The sequence below is a fragment of the Caretta caretta genome, chromosome 1, assembly GCF_965140235.1.
Source record: "Caretta caretta isolate rCarCar2 chromosome 1, rCarCar1.hap1, whole genome shotgun sequence".
Taxonomy (NCBI): Eukaryota; Metazoa; Chordata; order Testudines; family Cheloniidae; genus Caretta; species Caretta caretta.
The window spans coordinates 200,492,856-200,504,225 of NC_134206.1; the positions used below are offsets into that span (position 1 = coordinate 200,492,856).

General features: G+C 42.4%; 1 protein-coding gene across 1 annotated transcript in view; it reads right to left on the reverse strand.

The window, feature by feature from the left end:
- Positions 1-8,599, reverse strand: part of DPT (dermatopontin) — a 32,785-nt gene extending 24,186 nt beyond the window's left edge. The window contains exons 1-2 of the mRNA XM_048817237.2: positions 8,261-8,599; positions 1,537-1,662 (exon numbers count right to left, since the gene is read on the reverse strand). Of these exons, the coding sequence (XP_048673194.1) occupies positions 1,537-1,662; positions 8,261-8,559 (425 nt within the window). The 5' untranslated portion in view covers positions 8,560-8,599. The remainder of the gene's footprint in view (positions 1-1,536; positions 1,663-8,260) is intronic.
- Positions 8,600-11,370: the final 2,771 nt, after the last annotated feature.

The window sequence follows — 11,370 nt, forward strand, 5'->3', positions numbered from 1 at the left end:
GGCAAAGTCTTGTCAGATCTGCCCAACGGATCTCCACTGTTGTATCCTGCCCTGTTTAGATGAATGGATCTCCAACCCAATCACTGTGGAATCTGAGCACAGAGAGTAGAACAGAGGAGCCAAGATTTGTTGCATGGATCTGCAAGCAGGATTTTACCCTGTTTATGGAGGAAGCACTTCACCCTCCTTAAAATGCTTCCACTTCTGCATTGGAATATGGCTGCTCTTTAACAATGCAACAAACCCTACCCAACATCTGACGACAAGAAATGGAGAATGCCATGTCTTTTTGAAACAGATGGGCAGTCTCCAGGCTTGTGTGTAGTGTAGAAAAGAAACACAAGACGTGATGAACCCAAGACTATTATTTTAGATCTTGTGCTAATCTGCCTTCAGATTTGCAGGGCATGGCCAAGTGGTAATACTAAAACTCTTTGAAGGAGAGTGATTTGAATGATTTCAACTGTTTCATTGGAACATACACAACAAATTCCTGCCTCACAAGAGGCAGAGACTTTAAAATCTGCCTAAAAATGAGATCCAAACAAAGTCTCCCTCACAAGCTGGAGACTTGGCCGGTCTGTCAGTACAATTTGCAAATGCACAGCATCTGCAGACCACATAAAGTGGGAAGGTCACAGAGGGGCATTTACAGATTTTGCTATAGCTCCTTTTACTTGGGCTTTAAAAAAATGCAGTTTCTTTCCCTCCTGGCTGTAAGGAGATTGGATTCTGAAAATTAATGCACTGCTGTTGCGTTTGGTCGGTAGCCAGCCAGCCAAACAATAAGGCCTGCAGGCATGTGAACATCTCACATGCATCTCAATGAAGAATGCACTTCAAAAACTAGTTCTGGCCACAAAGCTATAAGCACATTGTTTCCTTAAAAAATGTGTAAGAGAATTATTTAGTTTGCCAGTGAAAAAAATGCTGGATTAACAACCATGGAAACTGAAGTCTTCTGTTTTGCCTCAGAGCAGGCAGGAGCAATGCAAGCTTGCCTTCTAATATCCTGCTAATAATCTTCCTCCTTGATTTAGAAGGACCACATCTAGGGGCAGCAGAGGAGCTCACTACCCATGGCCCAGTTAGTCCTTAGTCTCCTTGATGAGACTGCCAACAAGGAGACCAACAAATGCCAACTGTGATGATCTTTTCTGAGATGTGGACATCTCTTCACCAGGCCTTGGACTGTGATCACTAATTCATTTCCACAGAGGCCCCCAAACAGCCTATGTACTACAAAGAAATTGGAGAATGATTTGTGTGAGGTGACTAGAGGTGAAAAGTTCCCTACTCTGTTCCCAAATCCCCTGAGCCATACAACCCCCGAGGTGATACTGCTTGGCCAGAACGGAAATATACGTGGTTCACCTTGGTACACAGAACTAACTTCTTCTCAATGCATAAGACAACAGGGCACTGAACTTCCCGGGACCAATGGTCAGTTATGCTACATTGGGAGGACAACAATTCTGAATGCTTTGCAGCAAAAACTGAGTAGACTTGGGCTGTAGTAAATCTTGTGGAACTCACCTACAGGAGTATGGGCATTTCCGGCTGTAGCGGCAGCAGTAAAATTGCCACTCCCGATCGAGCACAGCTGGAAAATACTGGCTCTGGAACCCTGCCACTAGTCCATTATTTGAACAGGTCTGATACCTGAGAAAAGGGAGGGAAAAACAAAAGACATTATTAAGTAATATTGTAAAGAAGAAAGCAGCACTTATATAGCAATTTATATCTTCAAAAGCACTGGGCAAGGAAATGATACAGTGTTGCCAACCCCAAATATTCAAAAATCATGAATCAGGCAAAGATTGGCTTTAAAATGTTAAATTAATGCTTCTTTTTCTTTGCCCTCTGGTATTTGAACATTTAGGGTTCACTGGGGTCACATTTTCAAGCTTTTCTTTGCAATCCTGTGGTGTAGAAATTGACTTTGATTAAAATGAAAGTTGAGTTTCTCATGTAACCACCTGAATCCAGGAGCTGGGGCTTTAATAAAAAACATCAAATATTGTGTGATAAAGTCCCAAGAGTTGGTAACAGGAATACAATATTATTTTGCATGTGAGGAACCGGAGACATTCTCTGGGGGGGAGATTAAAAGACTTGTCCAAGGTTTTGAGTTTGAATCTGCAAAATGAATTGCTGCTAAATTTACTAAACCACTAGGCTAAACGTTATGAGGAAAGTCCTCTACCAACAACCCGGGGTTACAAAAAACTCAGTTTTCCTTGTAGGGCAGACGATGCCTGAAAAGTCTATGGTACAATACTACCACAAAGCTCCTTCTTCAGAGCCAATTTATAAAGGATGGATTCACACATCATAAAGATGGCAGCCATGACAAACTGAGTCAGTCGGAACAGCGCCACGCTCTCAATCACCAGTGCCACTTCCTGTGATACCTCGGAAATTCAAGGAGAGAGTAGGCCCGAACCAGTTTAGTACGTGAGATCACAGCCCAGAATAATGCAGCTGCTGCCTATGAAGAGCAGATGAGCTGATTCTTTCTCAAAGAGACAAGAAAGGGCTTTGCTAATGAAACATCAAGCACAATATTTTCCCAGGGAAAAAAAAGACTGGCCTATGTAATATTGTTTTCCTGTAAAACTCTTTCCTGTAGTGGCGCTGCACAAAGATCTATTATTTTTAATATTCCATGCAAAATTTCCTCCAAGTGGAGCAGCAGGACAGAAGTGCATGCCTGCTGGTTTTGCTGATGCAGTCCTTGTTTTACAGAAAGCCTTTACCTGAGCGATAAAGCCCAACATCATTATTTATCAGCCCATTAAGGACAAGAACGGAAGGGTAAGTGCTTGAGGCAAAGCTGAAAGTAGTTAAAGCACTTCAGCTCAGGCCTAGGGAGGCCCTCACACTGTCCAGCTCCACTGAGGTCCTGCAACTTCCTGTCATCTGCTTCTGCCAGGGTTGCAGGAAACTCCACCATCCATTTCCTCCAGGGCCTTAGGAATCCTGTCACCCACTTCCCTGTGGCCACAGGCAACCCTGCTGTCCAATTTGGCTCATACCACTAGCAACCCTTTTTTCCTCACATGAACCACTGACAGTGACCCATTCCTTTCCCACACAGCCTCTCTGCCCTTTGGGGAGGCTAGTGCCTCTTCCCCATGGCATCACTCCTTGTTGAGGTTGACTAGTGAGGACTATACACAAACCTAAGCAGCCCTGCTTCTGTTTCCATCTATGCAAATAGTCCCACTGGATTCAATACAGTGGATCTGTGTAAACATGCTCCCTGCTGTCCCTTTAAAATAAACCTACAACTGTGAGGAAAAACAGCTTGTTTATGGCATCTAGCATAAATGGGAACACGTGGAAAGGGCAGTCTAAAAAGCAGGCAGCCTGATTCCAAGGTTTGTGTAATGCTTCCCCGGTGTTGGTCATAGAGGCTGCACAAAAACAGTCCTCCACAAATGTACTGGGCTGTGCTGCCAACATGTTAACAGGCAACTCCCACACACATTTGCTTCGTTAGCCCATGATGTAATCTGTGCCCCAAGGGTGTGTGTGTGTGTGTGTGAGTGAGTGAGTGAGTGTGAAAGAGAATGATTCAGAGACCGCAGAATCTGTTTTCCCCACTTCCAGCAAAATACTTTCTTAGAATCCTAACCAAGGAAAAAAGGCAACAAACTTACATTAAACTGCACTTTGTTAGGAAAGTTTATACATTGTGCCTGAAAAATAAACAGAGTTTTTTGAGGGTAGGGCACAGCATTCGTCTATGTAATAAGGAGAGGGGCTGGGGAATGAAGACCTCACAAAGGGACATCCTCTCTTGTGCAAGAGTTGTTTGTTTGGTTATTTTAATCCCTGCCATTTGGAGCAATTTGGTTCATTCCATCCACAGTTGCTCTTCCTAAATATATATTTTTAAATAATCTCTGGCAGAGATAATTGAGCAGCGGCCACAGAAGAAGTGAACTTCACCAGAGGCAGAGAAATCACCCAACCCCTCCCTTCATTCGGGTGGAAAAGTTTTAAACCTCAACTCCCAGGGCCCCCTCCACTGTAGAGGGAATGGGATAGACATACATTACCCTTCCTTGGATTACACATCCCTGTTCAAAACGTGTCACTGTGTAGCTGCCACAATGAAGCTATAATTAACAGGGTGTAGCTTATTAATTACTAGAAACTGACACTGTCCCCCAGACCTCTCACTGCTCCAATCCCCCACCACTGCCTGCCTACCATCATTAAGGGCCAGATTCTGCTGCCCTAACAATGAGTAGTATCTTGGTCCCCAAACAGTCTCCCGGAAGCCAGTGGAGACACTTGTGAAGTAAGGGTGCTACTCAGCATGACTAAAGGTGTCAGAATCTCTCCCTTCATAAATAGGCCCCAATTCAGCTAAGTCCTTAAACACGTGCTTAACTTTAAACACATTCATAGATTCAGATGTCAAAAGGGACCCTTAGATCATCTAGTCTGACATCTTATAAATCACAGGCCACAGAATTTCATCCAGTTACTCCTGTACTGAGCCCACATGCTTATTCAGCAATATGTTTAAGCCCATCTCTATTCAGTAGAGCGCATAAACATATACCTAACTTTAAGCACATGTTTAAGCTCATCCCCTAATCAGCAAAGCACTTAAAGTTAAGCCTGTACTTAAGTGAACACATGCTGAATCACGGTCATAATGGTGAAAAGTCGTAATATTTCTTCCTCTCTGAGCTTTATATCCCCACTCCATTTTCTCTCTAATTTTTTTTTTCAAAAGAATGTCTCTTGGGTTTATTTCTGCTTTGAAAACTGCACAATATACACAGATGGTAATTAGTTAAAAACATACAACTATACAGTACCAAGTCATTGGTCAAAGGTCTCTTTTTGGTGTTTCCGCCAGACTGGGGTTTCTGATGCATGTTTTAGACAAGATAGCCAGCAATTGGAGAGAATTCAGAGGAGAGCAACAAAAATGATCAAAGGTTGATTAAAGAGCTGGGAAAATTAGACCTTTAAGGAAAAGTTAAGCAAATGGAGAACATGTTCAGGATGAAAGCAAAGAGGGAGAGAGGGGGGCATGGCAACTGTGACAGATATTGCAACTGCACATTAATATCTGTGGGGCCCATATTATATTAAGTTTATGTATCACCATGAGGCAGGGATTGTGTGCAACTCTGGGGGGCAAGGTGTGTGGGGGGGGGAGCGGGGGAGTTTATCACAGCTCCTCCATAACCAAAAACAGTGAGGTGTGATTACAGAGTAAACACCTCCAGAGAGGTACCAACCATGGGTAGGCCTGCATATACTGGTTCAAACTGGGTTTTCTAGAGACCAGCAGACAAAGACAGGGCTTTTGGCATAAAAAGGCTGCATTTAAACTGACTCAGGGCTTTCCTTCTGATCCAGCAAACGGGCAGAACCTTCTCTCTAAGGGCCCCAACCCTTGTAGAAGAGTTGAAAAGACTTTGGGAAGACTGATGGGTGACCTCTGGTAACCTTTTAGCATTTGCATAGGAACTTTTACTGTTTTTATATGTTTTCTCTGTGATGCTTTTACCTTAAGAATAAATGTGCTTGCTCAGAAAGAGCTGTGTGGTAACTTGTAACAGTTTGAAAAACACTGTTCATAGCCTTCAGAGAGAAAGCAATGCACAGGTGCTGGCCTTTAGGCAGACTGGCTTGCTTGGGATATCTCAGTGTAAGGCAGGGAGCTGTGCAGCCTTAAAACCCCCACTCCGAAGGGAGAGAGACGTACGTCTCTGCCCAAGAGAGGTGATGGCTTGGAGCCAGAAACCTGAAGTGGTGGCCTCAAGGGACCACAGAGGGGAATACAGGTACAGGTACCCTGAAACTGTGACAACAACCGCCTGCTAATATGCTAAAGGGACGTCATGCAGACAACACGTTTATTCTCATTAGTCAGTGAAGGCAGGATAAGAAGTAACAGGCATTGACTGCAGCAGAGAAAATGTAGATTAAATATTAGGAAGAATTTTGCAGTTTTATGTTTGTCAATGGAGCTGGCTGCCAATGGAGGCTGTGGAATCTCTGTTGTTGGTGATATGCCAGGTGAGGCCAGCCACCCACCAGTCAGGGCTGATGTAAGGATAATAAAATCCATCCCGCCACAATGAGAAATGGATTAGATAATCCAGCAAAGATTGTTGCCAACTGAAATTAATCTAATTTGTCCCTCACAAGCAGAACTGACCAATCAGGAGGCCAAAACAGACACAGAGATGGCCAGAAAGATACCCACAGTACTACAGATTATTATTCATATTTGTGTTCCTACACAGTTCCTGAATGGATATATTTTCAGAATAGTGTCAGGCACTCAAATACCATGGTGATGAGCCTGGCAGAGAGCTGGAAAAGAGAGGCAGATAGATATATAAAGAAAATACAGAAGGATTAGATTTTCAAAAGCCCTAATTCTAAGAAAGTGACATAGGAACACAAGTCCCAACAACTTTCAGTGGTCACTTAGGTGCTTTTGAAAATCCCACCTGAAATAGATCCATATAGGAAAAGAGAAAATGCTCAATATAGAGATAAGAGAAACAGAACAGACAGATAAAAGAGTTAGACAGGACAGGTTAGTTAAGAGAGTAACATCCAAAATAGATAAGACCAACAAATGGAAAAGACAGTTAAATAAAGTATCCAAGATAAATGAATGATGGCGAGATAAGATAGGTAAACACAGAAAAAGAGAGAGAGAAATATCTAAGATAGATAATTGATAGAAAAAAAGAGAGGAGAGCAAGAGAGAGAGAGAAAAGAAAGAGAAGAGAAGAGGAAGTGTGAGAGACAAAGTAAAAAGATCTAAGAGATGAGAAAGAAATAAGGCATAGATGATATGCAGAGGATATAGACTTCCTAGGTACATATAGTTCTGATGATGAATGTTGCTAGATGGTTCAGATGTCATAAGAAAACATTTTGTATAGAATTACACAATATCCCGTTTGTGAGAAATGACTTCAGCAATTACTGTCAAGAATTGTTTGAGAAGAAAAAATGTTTTCTTTATTTTTAAACAGTAGAAAGAACTCATTCAAAATTATTATGTAATAAATGAAAATTGCATCAAAGTATGAAAAGGACTGCGTAATACAACATAACCAGAATGATCTCAATCTCTTGCTTATCTTTCCATCTCTGTCTCCTTCCTACCCCTCCCTTTTTCTTTTCAGTCTTATTCCAAAGTGAGTATAAAGAGTCAATTTTGTTCTTAACAATTGCATCAGCCATAGGAACTTATCACAGGGTGAACTGAGGAGCATGAATCATTCAGAAACGACTCAAAACCCTTGAAAATCAAGGGTTTCACATTTCATTTTGAATTTTTTTAAAATTTCCTGTTTCATGCAAAATCTGCAGAAGTTTGTGTTCTTTGGCTCAAAAAAATTCTGTAATCTAAAATGTCTGAAATTTTAAAACTGAATACATGAACATTTTCAACATGTGTCTGTTTTCCATTTCATGAAAACATCATGAGAAAATGAAATTTTGGGATCATGTAATGCCGCAGAATGAAATGCTGTAGATGGTCTCATGAAACTTTGCCACCCCCTCCTAAAATCTGATCATTTCTATAAAGTCCTTCTCAGAAGCACAGTAGTGTATATGCATGTTACATATGAACTACAAAGGATTATATTAGGCTTTACATAACATGCTACATCATTATCATATAATTAATATTCACTATCATCATCATAGATTAGCATGCATTTTTGGCCCCTGTAACACTGATGTAAGTAGTAAACAGTCCCATACTGGGCCCAAGCCAAAGTCTTCAGCAACAAAAATATATAGAGAAAAAACAGTACTAAGCTGGGAAGGAGCTTTTTCTAATGATTAGGGTTGGAGATTGGTAGTCAGGAATTTTGGGTTCTGTTCCCAGCTCGGTCACTGATTCCTCGTTTAGCCCTGGGCAAGTCACATCCCCTCTCTGTGTCTCAGTTTCCCCATCTGTAAAATCAGCAGCAACAATACCAAGCCACCTCAGAGGTGAGGTTGTGAGGCTAAATCACTTAATGTTCGCAAAGTGCATTGGACTCCTCCAGTGGGAAAAGTGCTATGGAAGTGTAATGTAGGATCATTATCACATCAGTATGCATCATTACTAATTTGACTAAGACAGTCATTTGTAATGGCTAAGCAGATAATTAATGTGCACTTGTACTATCACCACTGTGCTAATATGCACCCTTCGACTTTGGGCATTGCAATTTCTCTTTCAAAAGATAGTTTAACAGTATCCTACCATTGCATTCCAGCTCTGTTGATCTCTTCCCACCAGCATTCTGTTGGTTCCCCAAGACTCTGGGGCGTAGGCATACATGCATAGTTCCACAGTCTGTCAGAGCCTTCCTTCTTGCTGAAAGTGCTCCTTACTGCCACTATCACCTGGCCATGTGGGCACTGGAAGTTGAAGCCCTGACGATACACATTGACCCACTCATCATTATCCCCATAGTCATAGGGTTGATAGTTATAATCCCCATACTGGCCCCAAGCCACCGTCACCAGTGGCAGGAATACACAGAGAAGAACAAGGTCCATGTTGAATATGTTTCTGGTTTAGAAATGCCCCACTGGTTTGTTGTGCTGGCCCTTTTATATTGCCTCTAACATGTGGCTTCCAGATGTTTCATATTGAGATCCAAGTGCAATGTGTCATTGTTCAGCAAAAGTTCTCTGACCTAAAATATTGGCTACAGACACTTTCAGTTACTTTTAAGGTGGAACTCTGCAAGCATAGTCATGCTTAGGAGCATAGGAGCTGGGGTTTCCCAGGAGTATGAACCTTCTCCAATCCCTTACTGTAAAACTACTGTCTATAAAGGTTGCACATATATATCACACATTGATAATACATAAGCTGCAGCAACCCATTGTGCCATCGTTAGGTTGAAAAACAGTTTCATTTGAAATTCAAGCTCCATTACATATGGACAGAATTTGGTGAAATGTTGCAATTTTCCATTCTTGGCATTTGTCCATCTTTTTTCATCTTGAACAAAAATGGGTCTATTATTTTTGAGTGAGAAGAGAGTGGGGGAAAAATATTTTCCCATTATAAAAATATCCTTTAGACTTTTTGGAGCCCAAATGACTGATGGTTGATTGTCCTGATCTAGCATGGGAATGGCCCTCATTGAGGAGCAGAGCACAAGCTGTTTCAAGAGGAAAGTGATTTTGCAATGACTGAATTAAGAGCATTTGAAAATGACATATGCTACGCATTCAGCAGATATTGTTGCTAAGGTCATTAAGTGTACTCCTAGGCCCTGATTCGGGAAACCATCCCCATTCAGGAAACCACTTAAGCACCAGTTTTATTTTAAGTATGTGCTTAAGTCTCATAGAAGTCAACAAGGCTTAAGCATGAATTTAAGGTGAATCATGTGCCTAAAGGCTTTCCTGAATCAAAGCACTAAGGAATGATGCACTGGAGGCATGGAGGCCTAAGCTGACTTTATAGTGAACTGGCTCCAGAATCACTGCCTGCAGAGCTGCCTTACTCTCCAAGTGAGAGGATCCAAATGACAAAGATCCCACGTATCTCTGCCTGCCCATTCACTGCATATCATGCAGATCTTAAAACATCCATGTGCCCTCATCCTCAGCTGCTGCTATTCCTAGAATTCACAATTAAGCAGACCTCTGCGGTGAGTGGGCTGGACTTGCTGGAAAAGCCAACTACCTTTTAGAGATCCAAGCTCCATTACAGCAGGGTGACTGCTCTGATGACACTTAGAAGTTCCACAGGGCACGTGCCTTTGTAACGCCAACAGACCAAAGTCGTCGGCGGGCAGGATTGAACCTGGGGCCTCTGGAGCTTAAAGCATGAGCCTCTACCACATGAGCTAAAAGCCAACTGGCTCTAAGCTAAGACTGTAGAGCAGACTCATTTAACTCTCTCTCCCTCTTAGTGGTCTTGGTGCCACTAGATTGGACAGAACACCACACCCAGAACGTGTGTGGGTTACACCTTCACCAGCTGGCCCCAGCTCTCAGAAGCTCCACAGGAATAGAACTCCTGACCTGCACCCATCTTAAAGTGAAGCTTCCAGCCTCTGGATCTTAGGCCTTCTGCAGCAGTAGGGGACCTGGATGGCCAAGGTCTTGGAAGAGATGTGAAGAGTCCTTGGGATGAAGAAGACAACGTGTCCCCATGTACATATGCATTACAGTCATCTTTAATTATATGATCTCATACTGTTTCTCACAATGCAACAGCATATGCCTGACCCCATAGATACATGTGTTCAACATATTGTAGTACTGTGCACTACTCTGTGTCTGCTTGACAGAGGCTATGAAAATAATCTATAGAAGTACATAGTAAACCGCATATATACAACATATGGAGCTCGACCCTCAGCTGGTGAAAATGAGTGGAACGCTATTGATTTCAGCAGAGCAATGTGGAATTACACCACTTGAGGATATGGCCCATGAAGTACAACATCAAGCAACAGTAGCAAAAAAAGTACATCTCTAGAGGGTTGGAATTAACTTTCAAAATTAAATTATTTCAGTGAATTTATGAGTGAGGCTTTATGAATGAATCTTACTATGAATACACTATCAAATCAGGAAGCCATCACAGAGTGTTTATTAGATATTTTCTCTGGACTAAACCTGTGATCCAACCCCATTCCTAACCTAACAGTAGGTTTCCTAATGCAATTAATGCAAAATCCCAGCCTCACCAGCTTCCCATCTGATCCCCACATGTGATTCCCAAAGTGTCTATCACATGGAAACTATACAGTGCTCTAAGCCAGTGGTTCTCCACGTTTTCCACAGCAGGACCCCTCCAGGATCAACCCCTCGCCCCTCGCCACCCTCTAATTAGGTTCTGGTTGGGATCCCTGATCCCAATTAGCAATATGAGCAAAGCAGAGTGGGACTCTTGGGGCATCTGAAGCTACGAACACCATCCCCCGGGTGCCAGACAGGGGAATGTCCACATGTGAACAACTCCGAATAATGAATAAGTAGCTGTGGAGCTGAAGTTGTGCATGGGGCTGGTAACCCCATCATGTCAGACCAGACTTGCTACAGAAATGAATACCAGAAGCCATCTCGGTGTGCAGCAGGCCAAACAAGAGATCAGCTTCATGTGAAGAACGTAACGGTCATTGATCAAACCCATAACAAAGCCCACATGTCAAAAAGTCCCTTGCTCAAGGCAAGATCAGTAATGAAAATCAGATTGTGAAATGGAAAAAAGAAGTTAAATACATCAACATGACAATCAGTAGCCTGAACAAGCCAGCACAAGACTGAAATAAATGGTAGAAACTGGTGGGGATCCAATGCACCTGAGGGTGCCTGAGGAAAAGGAAAGAAAGAAAGGAAGGA